Source organism: Peromyscus maniculatus, chromosome 18, assembly GCF_049852395.1.
Source record: "Peromyscus maniculatus bairdii isolate BWxNUB_F1_BW_parent chromosome 18, HU_Pman_BW_mat_3.1, whole genome shotgun sequence".
NCBI lineage: Eukaryota > Metazoa > Chordata > Mammalia > Rodentia > Cricetidae > Peromyscus > Peromyscus maniculatus.
In genome coordinates this window covers 13,558,588-13,583,124 of record NC_134869.1, presented here as the reverse complement: position 1 = coordinate 13,583,124, position 24,537 = coordinate 13,558,588, and the positions used below count along the sequence as shown (strand labels likewise).

The window sequence follows — 24,537 nt, the reverse complement described above, 5'->3', positions numbered from 1 at the left end:
ATTTAACTTAACCAGTGAAACTTTCATGTTATCCACTATTCGATGCTCCAAGCCCTGGCCGTGTTCAGGAAGATCTCACTAGTTCCAATACCCAGAATATATGCCTGTGTAAAAAATTTTATGTTGTTGAAAAGAAATCCTCAAGATCAAGAGAAGACAAGACCTTAGCATATTTGACCACAGGGAGACTCTCACCTTCTAGAACAAGTGAGAGTCATTGGCCAAAATGATGTACAGAGCCAAGAAACTTCTTTAGGACCCAATTCAAGCACGGCACAATAGTGGGGTCACCTCTTGGGGGACGAAAGCTTCTGAGATCATCATGGCTAGTACTGGAGTTGTCTCACTCTCTGACGTTCTTGCCTTCCCTCTCTGTAGAGTGTTACCCTAAGGATATCCACAGAAATCAGTGATGACTTTTGAAGGAGCGAGAATCCTGTCTCACTCAGTGAATGTCACAGACAGTTTCTGGAAGTGGCACAGAGGATGGGCGGACTTGGATGTCACCCTGATCGGGACTCATCTGTGGCACATCCGGGACTTGAATTTCATTAAGAATTTCTAGTAGTTGTTCTATTTACAAAGGTATGTTTTCCTAGAGAATGTTTAGCTTCAATGACACATTAGCAATATTTTTATATTTTCTAAGACACTCTTTATATGAACAAATTCATAGGCAGAGAAGATGAGGCATTACAGAAAATGAGGGATTATTTTTGTATAGATTCTTTAGACTTTTTATGTATCAATGATTTATGAAAATACACTAAGTGAAAAAATGTTTAGTACATTTTTTTTTTTTAAAAAAAAGAAACCAAATCAGGGGGACATTTACTTCAAAATTTCATTTTTTTCTAAAAAACACAATGATCTGCATACATTTTCATCACAAGAGCATTTATATAATCTCATTCATAGTGATTCTATGCCCTCATGGTAGAGATTTAGTTAATAAATTAATACTAAAGCACTCTGATTTTTAGTGCATGAAACAAAATGCTTTTACATTTAAGGCCTCAAAACCATTTACTATGCACATTAGCCAGCGGATGTGGAAGATCTCCGTTTGAAAATTCAGCCTCCTCCTTTGCTTCTGCCAGGGAGCTGCAATTAAAGCTTCCAGGCTGCTGTTAACTGGGACCCGAGGAACTAATGCCTGGTAGGATGGGCTCAGCCCTTCCCTGGGACTTAAGAAGTGAGACTTCTTAGTTTCCCCGTAAGCCAGTCAAAGAGAACACAGAGCCGAGACAGGGGAAGGAGGTGGCCTCAGAAGCCCAGGTGCAGGCCACTGTAAATGTTCCTTTCGACCCTGTGGCCACTGTTGTGGGACATTCCCGGAAGCTGAGTCAGGCCCTTTCCTGAGCGAGGCCTGCAGACTCCACCCCTCCATCCGGCTCAGAGCGGCTGTAGAGGAAGCGGTGGCCTCGAGGTGCTGACCAGATCCTCAGTTCCATGTCTAAGTGTGGGCAAGCGGTTCTGCCTGGAGGGCGCACACGCCCCGCGCAGAGCAGCCCATCCGGACAGCCTTGGTGAGGGGGCACCTGGGGCTCGAGGAGCACGCAGTGGTGACTCCCGGGTGGGCGAGGCTCATCGGGCCCCTTCTGCTGTGACATCACGTGTCTCCTTAAGTGTGGCGGGGTGGAAAGTGACACCCACGTCTGAGTCCACTGTGATGCAACGCCACGTGTCCCCATCGTAACCCCGGGACAAAAAGACAGTGACCTTTAGTCATTCTGAGGAGAAAGGGGAGCAGACACCTTCCCTGGGCGAAACTGTGGGTGACGGAATCCATGCTGCTCCGTGCTTTGAGGAGGAATATTGTTGCAACTTCCCAGAGTGCGGGCGGCCCCTCTGCATTCCCGCCCGGCACTCACTCCTCCAGGGCAGAACCCGTGCCTTTACCTAGAGTTCAACACAGTGCCTTCGGGCACACAGTAGGTGCTTAATAGAGCCTCATGGCATGTATGCATATATAAGTGAATGAGCAAATCAAGCCATGACTAGGGACGTGTGAGGTGCTGTCTAGGGGGTTTGGATACTCTAGTTCACTGGTTATTTTGATGCCCGCAGCTAGTCTGTGCTACTTAGTAGTGGTGTCCATTTTCCACTGTGCACTACACACGTTTTATGATTCTGTGACAACTCTCTTCTGGAAAGATACCACAGAAATTGTTACATGGGCTAGACCTGTCTTGGCAAACTGAGAAGGCCCCACACCACCCCATTCTGCAGATTCCATGCAGCTTCCAACGTTACCCTCATTCTGGTATTATTTTTAATTTCTACAAATGTATATTTCCTTGGACTTCATGCCTGAAAAGGTAAAATAAAACATTTCTTTATTTTAGTAACTTGTCTTTGTAATAAAAATGTCCCCTTGGTGCTGTGATGAAGTACAGTCATCTGGGCTGGTTCCAGACAGTTGGACGTTTGTTTTCAGGGTGTGGCTTGGCCTGGGGAAGCGACACCATGGGTAAGGGCTGTATAAGCAAGAAGACCCGAGTTCGACTCCCTCGCACCCACAGAAGAGCTGAACGTGGCTACGTGCCCTGCAGCCCCAGTGCTGGGAGGGGTCAGGATACGGGAGGATGGTTATGGCTGGCTGGCCAGATGGCGGGGTTGAGACACGGAGAGGTCCCGTCTCTAGGAAATAAGGCGGAGAGTGGTAGAGAACGACACCTGGCATCCTCCGGCCTTTGCATGCACACATGTGTACACCCCAGACACACAGAGATAAATACATAAGTTTTCGTAGTTCATGCAGTGTTATATGTGCGCAGGACTGGTTCCTCTCTGCCGACTCTCAGACTGTGTGGGCATTTTGTATCAGTCAAGACTCTTAGAGCCACAGGCTTCCGCTCAATGCCAAGAGCATCTACTGTCTCGGGTCGGGGTAGAACTGGCGTTAGGACTGCAGGATTAGAAGGTGTCGCTGGGTGTTTCCGGGCAGCCTCTCCCCCGGAGGAGCGAGGATTCTCAAACCCTCAGGCCTGCCACCGGCTCTGGTCAGGAGAGGGGACTTATCTAACAGTTCCCCCAAAGCGCAGATGTGAAACCGGTTGCCCTGATTGGTTAGCACAGGTCACGTGGCAGGGCGGGTTTGCTCTGATTGGTCACATCAATGCCTACTTCTGGGAGAAGGAGCAGTCAGCATCACCCAAAAAGTGCTGGATTGATGCTGGATAAAGCTCTCCTCAGAAAGTTGTAGAAAGCAGGCCTTGGAAGGTTAATAATAATAATAATAATAATAATAATAATAATAATAATAATAATAGCCTAGCTTGCTTGAGAGCAAATCAAACTATAGTCACTAATAACTTTTTCAGATTAAAAAAGTCGAGTAAGCCATTTCAGTAACACATATGCCTTTTGTTAACATTTAGGTCATGGATGGCTCTTAAGTTTCTGTCCGACCCCTGTGACGTTGACTAGGCTATTATCACGTTTTTCAGATGAGGAAGCTAACAGAGTTGGTCCAGCGACCTGCGAGCAGTCTCCAGCCCCGTGGTGACAGACTCCAGTCCGGGGCTCTCTTTTCCTGACTTCTATTCAACTGAGTCCTTGTGTTTTCTCTTTTAACACTAACAGAGGATTCCACAGAAATTGCAAATTGCATTTTATAAACCAAATTAAGTACACCAGTGCCGAACTGTGTTTGGGTTTCCTAACATCCCTTACATGTGGCATTGTCCCATGTTCCCATTTTTTCCCCCTCCCTTGGAGACACGCTGGTCTGGAGTTTGGGCCTGGAATGAGGAAAGGGGAGCGGTGTGGGGGGAGATAAGTGGTCTCTCTCTCTCTCCCTCTCCCTGATTCTGGCAGGCCCGTGAGCCCAGCTGTCTCCCCACACACATACTCTTGGTCTGGCTCTGAATGTCCCACATTCTCAAGTCCAGAAAGTCAGGCATCTGCATCGTGTCGGTTGCACAAGAGATCCACCGCAATGGAGCCCGGGAGGGGAGCTACTGGCTCCCCTTGGTCACCCCCAGCAGATTCATGTTCCAAAACGAAGGGCAACAGAACCCCAAGCTCAGATTGGAGATGGCAGAGACCTCCGAAGCTGACCAGCCATGTGTAAGGTTGAAGCTGGGGTGCCCAGAGGTGCTGGGAAGCCTGTGGTGGAGGCATTCCCTCGCAGGAAGCAATTCCGGGTGCTCCCCCAGCCCCCAGCCGGTTCCACCTCTGCCCTTTTCAGTTAGAAGTGGCCTGTTTGTTGTTCTGATAGGAATAAAATTAGGATTCATTAAAAAAAAAAAAAAAAAAAAAACTGAGACAGGATCTGGTCCAGTAGCCCAGGCTGGCCTGAACTTGACTTTCTAACCAAGTCTGTGAACTTGCAACAGTCTTCCTGTTTCAGCTTCCCAAATTCAGAAATTACAGGTATGAGCCACCAGACCCAGCCCAAGATACATCTGACATTTTACCTGTAAGACTCCTAACTGACACAGTTAACCAGGGGTCCTACCAATGACAGTCCTGTGACCTGTTGCTGGGTCACTACATGGGTAGAGACGAAATTCCAAGGTAAGTGGGGTCTGGTCACCCACACTCGATCCCTTCGAACCATTCGCTCTTAAACATTTTAAATAAACAACGTATTACCGACTTAAGCCTCACAACAACGTCAAACTGTGCGTACTCTGAGAAGCCATTTTGCCTTGCAGTATCTACATTTAATCAGGTTACTCCTTTCCTTGAAGATAACTACTTTAGAAATTAAATCTCAGCTCTGAGAAGGGTAAGATGGACATGAAATCCCACCCACAGCTGGGAGCTATTGGCAACTCATAGCTGCTGGGAGAGGAAGAGGCAATTTTCTCTAAGAGTTTAGCCCCTGGTGAGTGAGGTGACCCCCACTGGAAGGTCACACATCCAAGAATACATGGGCCACAGATCAGATCTGAGGGTGAAGGGAGGGGAGGGGCAAATCAGGAGGGGATGGGGAAAAGCTGAATAGGATCGAGAGCTAAGAGAAAGACTTGTGGTCACTTTGCAATGAAAATAACAGCAAAAACCTTAAAAGTAAACTGTAATGTGTCAGTGCATATGTGGGTATTGGGTGGGGTACCACGTGCCGCAGCACACGTTGAAGTCAGGCGACTTTGGGCATTGATTCTGTCCTTATACCCTGGGATCTGGGGATCAAACTCTCTGGTCATCAGATTTGCATAGGAAGTACTTTTATCTGCTGGCCTATAGATAGCTAATTTTACTAGTTTTTTTTTTAAACATAAGCAAAAAAACTCTCAGTTTTCTCCTTTAAATGTTTATTTTATTTATTTATTTATTTATTTATTTATTTATTTATTTATTTATTTATTTATTTATTTATTTTTGGTTTTTTCGAGACAGGGTTTCTCTGTGTAGCTTTATGCCTTTCCTGGAACTCACTTGGTAGCCCAGGCTGGCCTCGAACTCACAGAGATCTGCCTGCCTCTGCCTCCTGAGTGCTGGGATTAAAGGCGTGCGCCACTACCACCCGGCTCCTTTAAATATTTATATCAAGTATAAAAATTAAAGCCAGGCTACTAAACAGAGCTCTGAGCTTTCTCTTCCCCCTTGATTTAGCAAAGTGTCTTGGAGATACATTTGTTAATGCAGATCTTCTTGGGGGCCGTTTGCAGCAGACAGCTGTGTGGCACAGCTGGCCTCAAACTCTTATTTTTTTAAAAATTTAAAGTACGTGTATATGTGTACATCTTGTGTGGGTCTGCACATGAGTGCGGGTGCCACGGAGGTCGGAAGAGGGCGCCAGAGTCCCTGGAGTTATAGGTGGCGTGAACCATTGGCTGTGGGTGTTCTTAAGTGCTGCGCCATTTTGTCAGCCCTAGGCCTCCCACTCTTGTCTCCCTGTTAGGTACCGGGTTATGGGAATACTTAGTTCTATCTCTGACTAGCTGTCAATTGGATCACTGGGTTACCATTTCTTTTGTAAGCTTCCTGTTGAGTGGGTAGGTGTATGGCTTCCTAACCTTTGCAATTCGAGGCAAATGAACTTGTTTTATAATCATGTGCAAGAAAATCTGTGTGAGAAATTTCCATCATGAGGTGCGGGAATCAAGGTGAACTGTACTAGCGAATACTGTGGTTTAGCTGTTCAAATCCTTTCACTAGATATATTTTTTTTTTTTGTTTCTAACGAGCACAACCACTTCTACGTGGAGGCTGCCAAGGTTGAGTCCACCTTTCCCAGGGCCCAAGTCATCACCAAACGTGAATGTGACTGTAGCTTGGGCACCTACTCGGATTTTTGAAGCAGACAGTGTGGAACAGAGGCCTGCTGACGTGTCATTGACCTTTATTTAAATACCTCCTGCAGGAGGGGCACGGCTTTGGGCTCTCCTTTCAGTCAACAGAACTCTCCTGTCATCTGCATACTCCCTTTGACCCCCATGCTCTTCCCTTGTGTGGTCAAGATGGTCTCTAGACCACCTGGGGTTTCACTGGAGTCTTGAACTCTGCTGCTGCGTAATCCGTTCCTTCTCTAACGCCCTTCTGGCTCCCCAGTACCATATATATATATATATATATATATATATATATATATATATATATTCGTATATCTCACATATATCACACATATATCATACACATAGATAGACAGACAGACAGACAGACAGATAGATATCACAGAGAAGAGAGGCAAGGGGAAGGGAGAGGAAGAGTGGAGCTTATTAAAAAAATCAAGCCGGGCGGTGGTGGCGCATGCCTTTAATTCCAGCACTCGGGAGGCAGAGGCAGGCGGATCTCTGTGAGTTCCAGGCCAGCCTGGGCTACCAAGTGAGTTCCAGGAAAGACGCAAAACTACACAGAGAAACCCTGTCTCGAAAAACCAAAAAACAAACAAACAAACAAACAAACAAACAAACAAACAAACAAACAAACCAGGAATGATGGTTACAATAATCCCAGTACTTGGGAGACTGAGTTAGGAGGACCATGAGTTTGTACAAGGTCCTGCCTGCTCTTCACTATGAGTTCTAGGCTGGAGATGTAATGAGATCTTGTTTAAAAAATCAGAATAGCAGTGTTTTTAACATATAGATAAACAATAATTATGCCTTAGGTACTGCAGTTGGTCAGTGTGAGCAAACAGCTTGGGAGACTGGATTCTCCAAGCAGAAAATCTTGTGGTTGAAGTTTTACTTTCAGCATTTAGTTACCTTACATACAGTTGGGGCAAAATATGGACAAAAGCAACTTTTAAGCAGAAGAGCTGATTTTGTCCCACAGTTTGAACGGAAGTCGTGGGAGAGATTTTATGGTGGTCGGAGCCTGAGGCAGCTGGTCACATGGCATCTGTAGTCAGAAAGCAGAGAGAGAGGAAACATGGCACACAGCCCGCCTTCTCCTTTCGATGGAGTCTAGGATCCGAACCCACAGAAGGCTGACATTCAGTTAGGCTGGTCTTTCTTCTGTATTAGCATAATTGACAAACTCTAGAAGTTTGTCTCCATCCACAGCTAGGATGGTCTTCCCCCTTAATTAGCATAATTGACAAACTCACAGAGGCTCGTTTCCATGGTGATTCTAAATCTGTCACACTAACAATCAGTACAAGCTATAGCAGTTATCACAAGCATAAAAATGAAATTTAGTAATTCCTTCAGAATAGTTGATGCTGGTAGGACAAATTGGGAGAACATCATACACCAGCAGCAGGGCATGGTGGCCCATGCTGATCATTCTCTCACTAGGCAGGATGAGGCAGGAGGATCTACAGTTTGAGGTCAGCCTGATTGAAAGAGCAAATTCACACCAGCCCGAGTCCCTAACTGGAGAAAAGGGGGCACCGGGGCCACAGCTCGGTGTAGAACACTTGCTTAGTGTGTACAAGGCTCTAAATTTGACGCCCTGGACCACAAAACTGTAGTGTGATATTAGAGACACACATGTGTACACAGCCCACCTTCCTGTCTCTGCCCCGTTAACTGCAGCCTCCATACAACAAAATGTGTAGACTTCCCCGAATTATCTCTCGAAGGGTGTAGAAAAGGACACAGGGTAAAGAGAAGGGCAAATGGTGGCTGAGCAGGTGACCAAGCTGTGGTGGGAGATGTGGGTGCCAACCTCCTTTCTTGGTGTCTGTGGAGGTCTACTTACATTTCTATTTTTTGAGAGGACAGTTCTTCTGAAAAGCATGATCTCATCACCCAGCTGTCTTGGTCACTTTGCATCACGATGACCGAATGCCTGCCAGGGCGGCTGGAGAAAGGGTTTAATCCTGCATCAGGAGGTCATCACATCCTGAGGGGAGGAGAAAGATAGGGGTCTTCCTCATCACACCTGGGTAAACAGACAGAAAGGGGCGCTGCTGGAAAGGTCCAGAGAGAGCTGTACCCCAGATCCGTTCTCCCAGTGACCTGTTATTCTTTCAATGATGCCATCGTATTTTGAGTCCATCAAAGGCATCATCTGTCCACTAGGTCAGAGCCCCCAGGATCATCTTGGACAAATCCCAAAGTGTACTTCACTAATCCCCTAGACATTTCTTTTTTCTTTTCTTTCTTTCTTTTTCTTTTCTTTTTTCAAGACAGAGTTTCTCTAGTAGCCCTGGCTGTCCTGGAACTCACTCTGTAGACCAGGCTGGCCTCGAACTCACAGAGATTTGCTTTCCTCTGCCTCCCAAGTGCTGGGATTAAAGGTGTGCGCCACCACCCGGTCCGTAGACATTTCTTAATCCTTGTTGACAATGAAAAGGGACCATCATAATCTCCCATGCTGGCCTTGTACTTGTCCCCCAGTGCAGGCATCAAGGACACACATCATTACTCTTGTTGAGAATTGTGCTTTGATGGATATCAACCATCCGTTACAATCTTCTTGTTCTCCCTCCTAGACAAATGATTCACAGCCGTGCCCCAGGAGAGTCAACAGACTTGGTGAACCTCCTGGTCCTGGGTGTGGTTCCGAATGACCCAAGGATGGGGGATTCAGGAGTTATTGGGGAGAGAGGTGAGAGAACTCTACTGTTGAGAACCTTAAAATTGACAGTGGCCATGAATCAACTTGTCAGTTTTCCTGGGATCATATGATAAATGAAATCTAATTACTCCTTTTTAACAATGCCGTTTTATGTGTAGGAGTGTTTTCCCTTCCTGTGTGTATGCGTATGTGTGTGTGCATGTGTGTGTATTTGCCTGTATGTATGCGTACGTGTGTGTGTGTGTGTGTGTGTATGTGCATGTGTGTATATTTGCATGCCTATTGCCATAGAGTTCAGAAGAGGGTGTCACATGCCCTGTAACTGGAATTAAAGGTCATTCTGCGCTACCATGTGAGTGCTGGGAATCAAACCCAGGTCCTCTTCGAGATCTTAACTCCTGAGCCATTATCACTCCAGCTCTGTAAATGAAAGAGACAAATTTGGGGAAATGGGTGAAATGTCTCATCTGTTTGCTATTTTAACATGGTAGATACCAGCACTGCTTCAGTTTGCAATTTCTCCTTATTTTTGCTGTCATTTGTTGCTTTTTCTCTGTTTTTGTTGTTTTTTTTTTTTCCATAGTAGCCATCACAATGAGTGTGAGATGGTGTCTCAGCATTTACTTTTGGTTGAACATACAGGTTTGACATCTGCCTTCCAGCGCACAGTATAGTCAGTCTTCTTTGGGCCCAGAGCGCGGTAGGACTTGGAGTCCTGGGCTCCAGCTCTCTTACTCTGTCTTATTAATCAGGATAAAATGAGAAAGCCTAGGAGGCATATTTTACCTTTCTTCACAATACTTCAGTCAGGGTAATCCTAGGGAGGCTAGTTCCGGGTGCCACCCCGGGTCATCTGATTCAAGATGAAGAGTGATAGTGTGGAACTGGCCAGCGCGTAGACAGCCTGCTAACAGAATCTGTAATACGTGCATCAAGATGAACAGTGAATCCGGCTCACTCTTTCATTTCTTCTTAATACTTGAAAAGCCACGTATTGTTTCCACGCTCCCTCAAAGGCTGGAGCAGGTGGATTTATTCCCCCGGGTGACTGCGTTCAGAGCCACCTTGAAACTGAAACCAGGAAAATCCCTAATCGCTTGCCAGAGAAGAAAAGCACAAGCCTGTCTCCCATTGTTAGTTATTAAATAATTACCTAGTTGTTGACACACGGCAGGGGTGGTGGAAGCCGATGTGCTGGCAAGGATGTCGGGATTAGTAATGGTTTTGGGTTGTGAGGCTGCTACATGAGGAAGGACATTTTTGTGTCCCTGAGTTTTTGGCTTGGAACTGTCGAACCAGGGCGTGCATTCCTCCAACTCAAATAACCAGGCCTCGATGTGGTAAGTAGTTAACACTGACTGTGTGAATGACCGTGGTTAACTGGTCCAGTTCCTTCTGGAGGCACTCTGAAGTCATGGGACACCAACAGAGGCAGTCACATTTGTGATCTGGAGGGAAGAGAATGAGGAAGGAGAATGGAGACCGGAATGGATTAGCCCTTTTGACCATCCACCATCACTCAGTCTCCAGAGCCAACAAGGCAGCTTTCCTCTGTAATGAAATCTCTCGGACCAGTTCAATCCTGGGCTTCCTGAGGCAAGTTCTTGCTTGGTAATGCCTCCCACCTTCGTTCCAAACAGCGATCATTTGTGTGTGTCTGCTACACAATTCCTTGCCATGTCCCGTGCCGCAAAGTACTCAACACTTTGCAATAACTCTCCAGCTTAAACACTTTCAAAGAGGAGCTACTAGTTCATTTCTCAGACAGGGCAGGAGGTGGTGGCGCACCACCTTTAATCCCAGCACTTGGGAGGCAGAGGCGGGCGGACCTTGATAAGTTTTAGGCCTCTTCACTGTCACAACAAACCAAATCAGACTGAATCGGGAAAAGCCCAGGCTTAATGGGTGATTCCCAGGTGATTCCCAGGTGATCCCCAGGTGATTCCCAGGCCCCGCAGAGAGGAGACAGGGATGCGAGACCGGAAGAACCACCTGTCTGTTTTCTGGGATGCAGCTTAAATACCCTGTGGAAGTGGTCTTGAGCCTCTCTGGGGGAGGAGCTGTGTTTGGTGGGCTTTGAAGGGGTGGGGTGGGTTTGAGGAGGAGCTGTGTGAGGTGGAGCGCCCACCCAAACTTTCCAGACCCTTTGGGTATAGGGATGCCTGGGTGCCAGGGTGCCAGGGGTTGAGATGGAGCTCCCATCCAAACATATCTCTGTGAGTTAGAGTGCAGCCTGGTCTATAGAATGAGTTCCAGGACAGCCAAGGCTACACAGAGAAACCCTGTCTCAAAACAAAAAATAAAAAAACAAAACAAAAAAAAAAAAAACAAGCAACAACAACAAACAAAAAACAAAAAGAAAAAAGATTCTGTCTCATTTTCCGAACAGTGTAGTTGTGCAGTTGGGTCAATGGCATTGCTGCCCAGCAGGTTACTTAGGGTGGAAATTTGAGAATCATCCCAGACTCTTCCACTGCCCTCTGTATCCTCAGGGTGCATTAACTTTGTCTTCCATGTAAAAGAACAGATAAGTACCATCTAAACCACTTTGGGGCACGAAAGAGACATTACTAATTAGACTCAGAATAAACGATCTGAAGCCAGTGGAGACGCACGATTAACCCGTCGTCTGGCCTGCCTTTGTTTTGTTGTTTTGAGAGCAGTTTTTTTTTTTTTTTTTTTTTTTTTCTGTGTGGCTTAGGCTGGCCTCAAACTTGAAATCCTCTTGCCTCTGCTGCCCGGGTGCTGGCATTGCAGGTGTGTGCCACCATGGCTGGCCAGGTGGCCCTGTGTGCTCCCGTCAGCCTCATCACCACCGCTTTAGTCCGTGTGCTTAGACTGGTGTCCCAGCTTGCTGCCATTGCCTCCAGTTTGGGTCCTCTCTTCTACACATCTGACACGCCACAGACACAGACACACAGTTAGCATTCTCCCGTGTTTACTTAAAATCCTTCCGTGGTTGCCTTTAGGTTGATGATTTTTGAGTATCTTAGTCTAGCTTATAAAGCTCTTGGTACAGAGTCCTTTTTATCCTTCTAGCCTTTGAGCTCACTCATTTGTTCATCCATCCAGCCTTTATTGGATGTTATTCTGGGCCAGTCACAATTCTAGAGTCTGGGAACATAATGACAAGATGGACTTCTGCCCCCAAGATGTTTTCAGTGGAGTATTGAGGCAACCCCATGTAAAATGTATCGCCATGTAAAGGGCATCACCGTGAAGGGCTTTAGCCATAGACTTCACTAACAGAGTGGGGGCTGGCCCCCAGCCTCAGCATCGGCATCACCTGAGAGCTTAGCCAAGTGAATACTAGTGTAAAAAGTGTACCACCGTGCAAAGGGCATCACCGTGAAGGACTTCAGCCATAGACTTCACCAACAGAGTGGGGTCTGGCACCCAGCCTCAACATCAGCATCATCTGAGAGCTTGAAAGGAATTTCAGGCCTCTGTCCCAGACTCACTGAATCTACTGCACCCCCCCCCCCAGCTAACTGAGTGAATGTTTCTCTTTGAAACCTTGGTCCCTGAGTCCATACTGGTTGAAGTCTCTGGTTCAGATCTCAGAGGATAGTCCTGCCTGGCTAGAGACTCAGAGGGGGGCCTAGTTTGATAAATGAAGGAGGAAGCTGGTGGGGACGGGCCAACCACTCATAGAGGGTTCCAGAAGTTCAGAAGTACAGGAGCAAGAGAGAATATGCTTTGGAGTAAGGAATTAAAACTTTATTTTGGGGTTGGAAGGTGTGGTGGCGGCCTCAGCGAACTTAGAGATACCATTGACTCAAGGAAACCCCTTGATCAAATTCAGTACCATGGGTTCCATCCCTGTTGGAACCCATCATGACACTGTGAGGAAGAATGAGTGTTTGATTCGTGGAGACGAAGAGCAGAACAGAAGTTACCAGGGGCAGAGAAGGAGAGATGGAGATTATTATTTAATGGACTGGAGTTTCTCTTTGGTCCAATGAAAAATTTCTGAAAATGGTCAGTAATGATGGCTGTACAGTGTTCTCAATACTATTGGATCATACACTAAAAATACAGAACTGAAGGTGTGGCTTAGAGGGTAGAATATTTGCTTGGCTTGCACAATGCCATGGGTTCCATCCCAAGCACCGTATAAATCTGGGTGCATGCCTGTAATCCCAACACTTGGAAGGTACAGACTGGAGGACCAGAAGTTCAAGGTCATCTTCACTGCCTAGTGGGTTCAAGGCTTGGGATGCATGAGAGCCTATCTAAAAAAAAAAAGTGCAAAAAAAGAAGTCAGAGTATTACATTTTGTTATATTTTCCTTCAAAATCGAATACTTTGCTGTCTAAAAAGATCTAATTTTTCAAGTCCCAGCTCTACCCACTTCCTTGCCTTGATGCCGAGAAAGTCAGGTAATTCTTGGAGCCATCTGTCAAGAAGGACTAAGGATGGCGTCTGTATCACAGCCCTGCCCTTACAGTCCATGGAGATGGTCATTCACTGAACTCAGGCATCAGGAGCTTGTTGAGTGATCCATGCGATCATACCAAGCCTTAGCAGCCTGGCTGCCCGGCCGGAGCTTGTGTCGAGTACCAACCCTTCCACGCCTCTCTGGCTCCACTCTCTCCTCTGTTCTCTCTCTACAGCAGTGGTTTCCAACCCTGGCTGCACACAGACTCACCAGGAGAGCTTCGAAAAACCCCAGAACACAGACCGATCACAGTGGAATTTCAGGGCCTGGGCCGGAAGCATCACTGCGGCAGAGCCCCACAGTTCAGCAGGCCAGCCTCGCCTGGAGGGCCCAGCAGGACATGAGTCCTGGGTCCCAGGCCCAGAACCTCCAGTGGAGTAGATAGAAACCAGTCCTCTGTGTTACCGCACCATGATCTAAGCGCTCTTTCCTTTAGTTTGTGGTCTGCACTGCCTACCCCCTTCCTAACAACCTCTTTCAGACCCACTACTGAAATTTGCTTTTGGAAGACATTTGCCGGCAGCCATCTTGATGCCAGTGGCTGTAGCTGAAGTCTTCCTGTGTCCCGGCCTGCTGGAGGTCAGGACAAATCTCTCCCACTTGCGTCCCTCAATTAAACACAGAGGCTTATATTAATTGTAACTGCATGGCCATGGCTCAGGCTTTTGGCTAGCTAGCTCTTATATCTTAAATTAGCCCACAACTACTCATCTATGTATTGCCACATGTTCTGTGGCTTTACCTGCGTCCCATTACATGTTGCTCCTCGGGAGGCTTGCTGGCGACCCCCCCCCCCACACTTCCTGTCTCTCTCTTTGAATTTCCCGCCTGCCTCTAAGCTGCCTTGCCATAGGCCAAATGCCTTTATCAACCAATCAGGGCAACACATATTCGCAGAGTACAGAAGGACACTCCCCCATCAAGTGGCTTCTGTGTTCTCAGATGCTGCTGTTTCAGACACAGTTGATCATTCCTTGCAAGTTTGTCCTTGGAATTCAGGCCACTGCTCTTACAGTCTTAGTTCTGTTTCATCCTTTTTCCTTCTATGACCATTTCCTTAGATCTTTATATTTGTTCTTTAAAAAGAGCAGGCCCAGATGTGATTTTGAGTATGCATGCGTTCATATGAGTTTATGTTCACATGTGTGCCCATGTATGTCCATGTATGTGTATGTGTGCATGTGTGGAGGTCAGATGTTTATATTGGGCATCTGTTTTTGCTTTTGTTTTTTTTTTTTTTTGGAGACAGGGTCTCTCACTGAACCGGAAGCTCAATGGCCCAGTTGAACTGGGCTGGTCAGTAAGTCCCAGAGATCTCACTGTCTGTTCATCCCCTGTGCTGCAATAAAGGCATGCTGCCACAACTAGATATTTTGGCTGTGGATGCCAGGGCTAGAACCTAGACATTTATGCGGGTAACAAGCACTTTCCTGGCTGAGCCATTTTCCCAGACCCAGACATGATGTTTCTAAAGAAGAATTTATTTTATCTGTAATTACGTGTAGCATCTCTGTGTGGGTATTTATAATGAGCCTGGGAAGCTGCAGGCATTACATCCCTCTGGAGATAGGGTTCCAGGTGGTCGTGAGCCTGATGTGGGTGATGGGAACTGAACTTGGGTCCTCTGAAAGAGCAGCTCATGCTGTTAGCCATTGAGCTGTCTCTCCCGCCCCAGGAATGGCTTTCTATCTCTATGTTCACACTAAGCATCTGTCCATGAGCAAGTCTTGGGTGATGATAACCGTCACACTGAAATTCCTACAACACTGCTACAACACTAACTCTTGGCTTCATAGTATCCCCTCTTTAAGAACACGGAATAGCTCGCCCTGGCAGAGAACTCCAGGGATGCCTGGACTAGACCGTGAGGTGCAGAGGAAAGAGCTGGGAACGGCAAACACACTGCACAGAGAAAACCAGCCAGGGCTTACCAAAAGGCAAGGAGATGGTCCGGAGGCCCTGCCAGCAGGCCTAAGCAGACAGGGAGGTGGTCGATGGAATCTGATGATAGGAACCATCCAAGAGATTCCCCGAGGCCACATTAAAGTGTGAGCAAAGGGCTGTTCAGTGCATGGGGAGGGCGTTATTCACAGTCCTTGGATGAGCGATGGAATGGCCCCAGAGAAAACTCACATGGGGGGTTCAGCCCGACAGCTGGAATTCAGTCACCCTGGCAAGAAACAGAGTGATAGGAAACCTGTTAGAGTTTGTACCATTTATTAAAGTCGTGTGCAAAACATGACTGTGGCGTGTTCTGTGGGGCTCTCATTACAAGATAAAGCCACCCAGGCCCATTTCCCATCCCTGTTTTTCAGCAGGATGGCTCACATATTGAAATCTGAAACTCCTTGGGTGAAAAAAAAAAAACCCTCTGAAGGCCATACCAGATGTTGCCTGTGTGGCTCCCCAAGCCCAGAAAGATGAGTTAATCCTTGAAGGAAATTATTTTGAACTTGCATCACACCCAGCAGCTTTGATCCAGCAGGGCCATAACAACCCAAAACAAGGCTATCAGAAGAGCTGTGGGTGGCTGTCCTGTCTGTGAACAAGGACCAGGCCGCGGACTGCAGGCTGGGCTCAAGATGCAGATGGCCTCATCTGGTGTGATGTTGTGAAAATACTGGATGCTAACCACATGCACTTATAAACAAAGCTCCCTCACCCTCTAAAGACCCTGCGCAACCATTGATGTCTCCAAGATGGCCCTCCTAAGTGCTCTCACAGGCCTCTCTAAGCTGGAACCTGCTGCCCCATCATGGATGACACACAGCTTGCTACATGACTGTTCTCTGGGTACGGTTTTCTTTCTCCAACTATATCATGAATTGCTAAAGGCCTCAAGCCAAGTATGTTTTATATTGCTTCCTATCTCTGAATGCCTAGTCCTCTGAGAAACACAGAAAAGTATGAAAAGTTCGCCATACATTCCTAAAATCAACTGCAGTGCAGAACCTGGCCTACAGCACACACTCAGCCAGACAACAGATTAATGAAATTTATAATACAATAGATTTATTACATTAATAGAATTGTTAGCTGATGACTAAGTTGAACTGCCATGTGTATTCCTTTTCTCACTGTTGGGAGAAGATAATGACCAGAAACCATTTCTGGGAGAAAGGACTGGTTTTGGGTCCTGGTTTCAGCAGATACCTGTCCACCATGGTGGGCGCTTTTGTTTCGGCCTGCAGATACCTTGCTGGATGAGGAAGTAGAAAGCTCAGGCTGGAGCCAGCTGTGAGCTGGCTATCACTTTCAAAGGTCACCCCAGCAACTCATTTCTCCTGGTAGGTTCCGTGTCCAAGAGGTCGTAACACAGACCGGAACAGTGCCTCCGTCATGGAAGTATCTTCCCATTTACACCATACGGTATGACAAGTCATACACAAGGAAGGAACTCAGCAGGCATCTTTATATTGGTTGCCTAGCCTTTCATTCTCCCTTTGCCCAGAGGTTTTTCCTCTCTGACCCCTCACTTCTGTGTGCCCCGCCCCCACATGAACAGCTGAATTGTCTTGTGACTCTCCAGGTTGGACTGACTCATACTACTTCAAAGAGGTCTTTCCTGAGACTTGCCTTGGAACCTGAGAAAAGTGTTTAGTCTCTTTGCAGGGAACTAGGAAATTTAGGAGCTTTTGGCTCCCATGCCTTTGACCACGTGGAGGAAGTGGGTCTCTAGTGGGAGCAAAGCTAATGCAGAGTGAGAGCCAAAGAAACAGGCGGGGAAAGCAAGACCTCTGAGGGTTTGCAACCCCCCAGCTCCAGCTGTTTGCAAGCCCCAGGCCTATTCCTGTCCATGAGATTTCGTGGTCATAAAATTGTCCTTTTTTATATGTCCCTCTCCTCTACTTGGACGAATTTGATTGGGATCCCTGACACTTGTGACCACCCAAGTCCGAGTCCAGAGATGCCTGCTTCAGTGGAGATACTCAAAGGAAAGCAAATGGATAAGAAGTCTCACTGTGTCAGGCTGGGAAGGTTTGCAACAGGAAGTTTTCAACACGTCTACGCTTCTTTGTGGTTTTAATAAGTTGCCCTTTTGATCTCCCTCCTGAAGCCAGTGTAGCGTTGGATATAGAAATAGTCTAGGCCTGGATACTACAGCTTCTGATGAGTTGAGTCTTCGTTTTCCATTTTCAATGAGTTTTTTTTCCCTGCATCTGCATTTATTGAAAAGCTTAGATGCCGGGGGCTGTGATGAATGGTGGGAAACATTTATAAGTACTTTTCAAAGGACACAAGGGGTGATAGGCTATGAACAGCACCAGGGACTTGACACGGAGAGATTTTTCTCTGTGAGCAAGAGCTATGGGAAAGCCTTTTCCCAACTTCATGGCGGAGACTAAATGGCATCCACATCCTTTTGCTTCAGATCTGGGCCGTGGTCCAGTGTGTATGAGGGGCCACAGGCAGCCTTCTTGATGGTGGGTGACCAGAGCAGTTTCTCTGGTTCCCATAGTTACAAAGTGAACCTCTAGCATCAAATCCTTCTCCAGGTCTGCTACCCCTAAACAGGCTGTGGTGGGCTTCATCCTTTTACTCACAAAATTTTATCCTTTTGCTTCATAGTTTCCCATCCCACTTCATTGTTACAGACAACTCACCCTCCAGGGAGGTCTGTCTGCTTTCCTTCCAGAACTTATTGATCTGTCTAATCATTTAACCACTTGTAGGAACAGCAGATACGTGCTTATAACCACATATCTCCACCCCACTTTCCTGTGATAGATGCCACCAGCATTTATTATTTATTTATTTATTTATTTATTTATTTATTTATTTATTTATTATATATTTGCTGTTCTTTTTCTTTATAGCTGTCAAAGCCTTGGTCTCTCTCTGTCTGTTTTGCTGGGTCTTATGTTTTACAGATGAATGCTCTACTACTGAGCTACATCTGTGTGTGTGGGGGGGTGTTTTTTTGTTTTGTTTTGTTTTTGAGAGAGAGTCTCTCTATGTAGCCCTGACTAGCTGGTCTGGAATTCACAGAGATCCATTGGCTTCTGCCTCCCAAATGCAGGAATTAAAGACATATGTCACTGGGTGTTTTATTTATTTATTTATTTATTTATTTATTTATTTATTTATTTATTTATTATTTTAAGCAAGGTCTTGATTTGCAGTTTAGGCTGGCTTTGAACTGGTGGTCTTTCTGTTTTAGCTTCACAAGTGCTGGGATTACAGGCATTGATCTCTATGCTTGGTTTGGAAATCTTAGCATAAGAATGTGAATGAGCCAGGTGGTGGTGGCACACACCTTTAATCCCAGCACTTGGGAGGCAGAGGCAGGTGAATCTTTGTGAGTTTGAGGCCAGCCTGGTCTACAAAGCAAGTTCCAGGACAGTCAGGACTGTTACATAGAGAAACTCTGTCTCAAAAAACAAAAAACAAACAAAAAGAATGTGAATGAGCTAGGCACAGTGGTGTGCAGGCACTCTCTTGAGAGTTCAAGGCCAGCTTGGGCTACACAAGAGAACTTGTCAAATAAAAGAAAGAAAGGAAGGAAGGTGTCTTCGTTAGAGTGTCTATTGCTGTGATAAAACACTGTGACTAAAAGCAACTTGGGGAGAAAGGGGTTATTTCACTCACAGTTCCAGGTAACCGTTCATCATCAAAAGCAGTGAGGGCAGGAACTCAGACAGGGCAGGATCCTGGAGGCAGGAGCTGATGCAGAGGCCACGGAGGGGTGCTGCTTACTGGCTTGCTTCTCATGGCTTGCTCGGCCTGCTTTCTTGTAGAACCAAGGACTACTAGCCCAAGGATGACACCACCCACAATGGGCTGGGCCCTACTACATGAGTCATTAATTAAGAAAATGTCCTGCAGCCTTGTCTACAGTTCGATATTATGGAGGCATTTTCTCAGTTGAGGTTCCTTCCTCTCAGGTGACTCTAGCTTGTGTCAAGTTGACATAAAACTATCCAATGAAGAAGAGAAGAGGAAAAGAAGAAAGAAAATGAAAGATAATCGAGAAGACGAAAAAGATAAGTGGAACAGAAGTGGGATGGAGGGAGGTGATGAGGGAGGGATTCAGATGGCTGAATTGCATCAGGTCAGGAAGGAGATGTCACGATGTGAATTACATCAGGTACAGGTATGAGATGTCACGATGTGAATTACATCAGGTACAGGTATGAGATGTCACAATGTGAATTACATCAGGTCAGGAAGGAGATGTCACGATGTGAATTACATCAGGTCAGGAATGAGATATCACGATGTGAATTACATCAGGTCAGGAATGAGATATCACGATGTGAATTACATCAGGTACAGGTATGAGATGTCATGATGAAACCCTTTATTATATACTTTAATATATGCTAACAGAACATTTAGAAAAGAACTAAATTTAAATGGTGTTTTAGGCAGTCACTATAAGCAGGCTGGAGTGGGCAAATGACCTGAAACTTGGTTGCCCTCTCTGGTCCATTCCTTCACATTGCTATTTAATTCTGTAAGTATCCTTGCCACCTGTCTCTAGTGGAACTATCCTTGAGGGCAGGAACCATACTTGAGTTATCTCAACAACAACAATAACGGAAGTGGTAAATGTTTATTGAGCTTTCTCTTTATGCCAGCCTTGTGCTAACCATTTTGTGGCTACCATCTGATTACAGCCTCAGTACACTCCAGCAGAGGAGCTATGATCAGCCCCATTTTGCGCACGGGGAGTCTGCCTCTTAAGGTTGATCAACAGTTGATCCAAGAACGCAGCCAGCATGTGGCAGAAACAGCCCCCGGGGCTGCCCAATCTCTGCTCTTCTTGGATTGTGCATTACTTCGCCCTCACTTGCACGCATAGGCAGTAGTTACGTAATGAGTATTTGTTGAACCGAAAATTTCATATAGCAACCAAGTTTTCCCGGAACAGAGACATCAAAGGGAACGTACTGGAAACAAATCATCCCGAAGAGGTGGACTGAACGTGAAAGGGGTCGACTTGACTTCCTGGTAGAAGATAAGGCCATATTCAATTCTGCAAAGAACTGTGCTTGTGCTTTACAGGAACATTAAAGGTTAAATAACTGTCTGTCTTTCTGTCTGTCTGTCCGTTTTCTAGTGAAGACCCCACCTCCAAAGGACCCTTGTCACCTTCCTGGGACTCAGTTTACAAATCTGAGTAACAGTTTCTTTATACTTTCCGTTGGCTGCTGATCTGTTATCAGGCAACAGGAAATATCATTTCCCCTTGGAGATAAAAAGTCCAGGTTAAATGTTCTGAGGAACAGCGGAAAGTAACCTTCATATTTAATGTCTATGGATTCTATTTAACCCAGCATTCCCCAACCCTCTGCCTTAAATAATAATGGTCATAATTAATTCCACACTTTTTTTCTTTTTTAACTGGGCTAAGTGCTTTTGAGGGGCTCTTTCTAGTGTCCCATAAGTCTGGGAGACAAGCTTGGGACGTGACTTTCAATTGTTCCTGATTTTGACGGTCTAAGATTTTGTTTGCTGGAAAGGTTCAGCAGTTTGAGTCATGGCTAGTTTCCTGAAATGGACCATAGGAGGCGCTAGTGGACTGTCATAATGGCCACCGCATACAGACTTGGCCAGGGAGGGCAAACCCCAAGTTGCAGCAGCCAGGGAGACTTGGGCAGCTCCTTTCCCCGCTGAATGGAAAGCTACTGAGAACTAGCCCCTAGTCTTTTGGGTTTCTATTTCCTCTGGACAGGGGGAAAAAGGGACATAATCGAGTAAAGAAACATCTTTTGCCCTTTATCCTCAGAGATAGAAAAAAAAAGTATCCCATAAAGCAAATCTTTTAACCCATTTGTCAATTGTTTGTGCTCACAATGGGCCAGCTGCAGTTACCCATGGAAGATCTTATTTTTTTCTTGATAAATTCTTTTATTATAAGCTGAAAAGGAAGGAGCAGGGTGTAGCATACATGACTGTAAACCTGGCAGTCAGGAGACTGAGGCAGGAGGATGAGGAATTCAAGGCTAGCCTGGGCTACATTTTGATATATATACATACAGGTGAGAAACAGATTTCTTTAGAACATACATTCTTGCTAATAAAAAAAAACCTTACTATTCTATACCTTGGCTTCTTTTAATGATGTGATGGGCTAAAAGAGGCGTGGGGGCAAAACGGGCATATACATCTTCTTTTTAACATCTTTGTTATGTGATACCTAGCAAGGAAGGCAGCCCAAGTTAAACACAATTGACTCATTGGGTGACTTTCCCCCTTTTCGGTCTTGGGGGTTGAACCCAGGGTCTTGTGTATACAAGGCAAACACTGTACCACTGAGCCACGGCCCAAGACCTTTAGGGCAACTTGTTCTAAAGTAACGTTGTCAGCAGCAGATGCTCAGTCAGGCAAGTGATTCTTTTCTTTCTATGTCTGTCCTGTCTCTTCTACCAACACTCCCTCTATGTAAAGCCCTCACTTGAGAAGAATACTTCACGTAGGCTTTTACAAGCTTTTCCCCAGAAGAAAGCACAAAGAGATCTGGCGGGGGGTAGCCCATGGACACAAGTAGGGGCAGACAATCTGTCTCCACCCATTGATATTCTGTACACGGCTGGTCCATGGGAATGACTGAGTTTAGAGGAATTTTAGCATTCATCTAATGCATCATTTCTTTGTATATATAAGATGGCCAGGGTCCTCAAGTGAGGTAGATAGGTACCAGCCCTACGAGTGCTTGAGGTTCTGAGCCCTGTGATAGACTCAGTCCTGGGTGTTCAAGAGATTCTAGGTGCTGATCTCCACAGGCAGCAGGGATAGGAGCCATGGAATCACACCAGGATTCCACTGCCTTGTGAAGCACTGTGTTTTGACAGTTTTGTCTCTGTCCCAGTTAGGAGCAGAAGAGAAAAACGCCGTCCACTGATAGGGAACGTCAGGCCGGGTTGCTGGTTTCTGATCAGTCACTACCTCTCACCTCTCACGGCAATGCTCGGAAGGGCTTGGAAGCCACAGCCGAGGCAGTTTCCACTCTTGGAAAGTTACGAGTGTCTTAGAATTCCAGGAAGTGATGAATCATAGAGTCGCCGACTAGGAAAAGCTTCATGCGAAAAAGACGAAATGAATATCTGTTGAAGACCTTCCATAAAATTGGACATATTTTTATTTAACCCCAGTCACCCTGTTCTAGGTGAGGAAACTGTGAATCGAGTGGCGAGGCAGCTTCGCTCACGTTACTGAGCCAGCAAGCTAGGATTTGAACTCAGGGTGGCCCCGTGAGGAAGTCATGGCTGGGAACCGCTCTACCAAGACTTCCTGATTTTCACTTCCTGTTTCCTGCTGGTGGACGCAGCACACCCTCCCCCTGTGCCTGACACAGCCCCACTAACAGCAAAGTTCTACAACCCACTTGAGAATGTCCCCCTCCCGCAACCACCAGAGTGAAAAAGTTCTTCCTTGCATCTCACTGAAGTCCCTTCAGAGAGCCACCGCTGGCCAAAATGGCTGTAACAGTCCCAGCAGCGGCTGCTTCCCTGTCTGGCTTCCAAATTGCTTCTGTTAAAAGAATTGCCAATTCAAAACACATGCGCTGTCTTCAAGCCCGGCCGGCCCCACCCCAGATGCTCCTCTCTTGTTTGAGCCCCTTTCAACGTGAGCCTGAATATCAGCATCAGGCCTGGGCATCCAGGCTGCAATCAAGACGGATGGAGGCTCATCTTCCACTCACTCCTGAGCCAAGGCTCTGTTGGATCTGCTTTCCTAGAGCATATTTCTAGGACTAACATTTTATGTAAACACATGGAGGGCCTGGTCCCATCAAGGTTCGGCCAGAAGTGAGAAAACAACATCTCTTACGTGGAGATGTGCACGTTTTCACTGTGTCTCTTTACTAGTAGAAGAATCTAGTCCTTCAGAAAAAAAAAAATACGTGGACGGCACGTAAGGAAATACGGCACACAATGGTGCAACGGTTTGTGTTGAGGAACAAATGAAAGCTTGTGGAAAATGTAAGGGATTTGGAAGTGAAAGATCTGTGTTTAAATATCACCACGGTCTCTTAGCAACTTGTGTAATCCTTGGCTTGACTTCTCCGAGTATCCATTTTCTTCTCCTTCAAGTAAAAGTAGCAATACCTAACTCTCGGGGCATAGTGGTATCGGCCTTTAAACCTAACACTTGGGAGGTGGGAGGCAGGATTATGAGTTCACATTCTGGGCTACATAGCAAGTTCCAGGCCAGCCTGGTCTATCTAGTAGGACTCTGCCTCAAAATAACAAAGATAATAACAATACCTAACATACCAGGTTAAGTTACTAAGTGCTATATAAAAATTCTATTTATTTACTGGTGGGAGGGATAGAACTCATGGCCGTGTCCTGGTTTGCTTTCTATGGCTGTGGTCAAAGTTGATAAAAGTGAACCAAGTAGGTTTGACTAAAACCAGCTTGGGTAGGAAAGGGTATATTTCAGCAAACATGTCCTGATATGTAAGGGAAGTCAGCGTAGAAACTCAAGGAAGGAACCTGGAAGCCGGAACTGAAGCAGAGGCCATGCTGTACCCCTCATGGTTTGCTTAGCCTGAATTCTTATGCAACCCAAGACTCACCTGGTCAGGGGTGGCACCTCCCACACTGGCCTGGGCCTTCCCACATAAGCCATCAATCAAGAAAATGCCCCAAAGGCTTGTCTACAGGCCAGTCTGCTGGAGTCATCTTCTCGATTGAGATTCCTTCTTCCCTGATGCTTCTAGCCTGTGTCAAGTGGACAAACAAATCCATCAGTACAGACTGTGTGTGTGCTAAGCACATGCTCTGTTGCTAAGGTGTATCTCCAGCCCAATTTGAAGAGAATATTACTATTATAACGATTGCTATTACTAGAGTAGTTAAAACAACTGTTATCAGACCTTCAAGAATAACCTTCAATCTTGTGCCTTTGGGGGAATCTCTTCACTTATATATTAAGCAGCTGCTGTTAAGATAGTCCATATATCCCTAGTCCATTCTAGGCTTTACACATCTTCAATTGTATGTTTTTAGCTCATTTATAACAATTCTAGAAGGTAATCATGCTGGCTTTAGCATCCCCACTTTACAGAAGGGGGGAAGTGAAGCAAATTGACCAGAGCGGTGAGTTTCTCAGTGGCTGGACATAGCCAGGGCCCAAAGCAGCACGGCTTACACTCTATGTAAGATCATTTCTTCTTTGCACAAGGTCCAGGGGTAGACAGCTCAAGACTAGGGGCTCTG

General features: G+C 46.1%; 1 protein-coding gene across 6 annotated transcripts in view; it reads left to right on the top strand.

Moving 5' to 3' along the window:
• Dram1 (DNA damage regulated autophagy modulator 1) overlaps positions 1 to 23,425 on the top strand; it is a 56,608-nt gene extending 33,183 nt beyond the window's left edge. For 2 of the 6 annotated variants that reach the window (XM_006979848.4, XM_076554576.1), the window contains exon 7: positions 379 to 798. In XM_006979848.4, coding sequence (XP_006979910.1) covers positions 379 to 423 — 45 coding nt within the window. In that variant the 3' untranslated portion in view covers positions 424 to 798. Of the gene's footprint in view, positions 1 to 378; positions 799 to 3,383; positions 3,642 to 19,104; positions 20,386 to 22,181 lie in introns of those variants that run through there. The other 4 variants (XR_013045813.1, XR_013045812.1, XR_006065220.2 and 1 more) reach the window with 4 other exon arrangements.
• Positions 23,426 to 24,537: the final 1,112 nt, after the last annotated feature.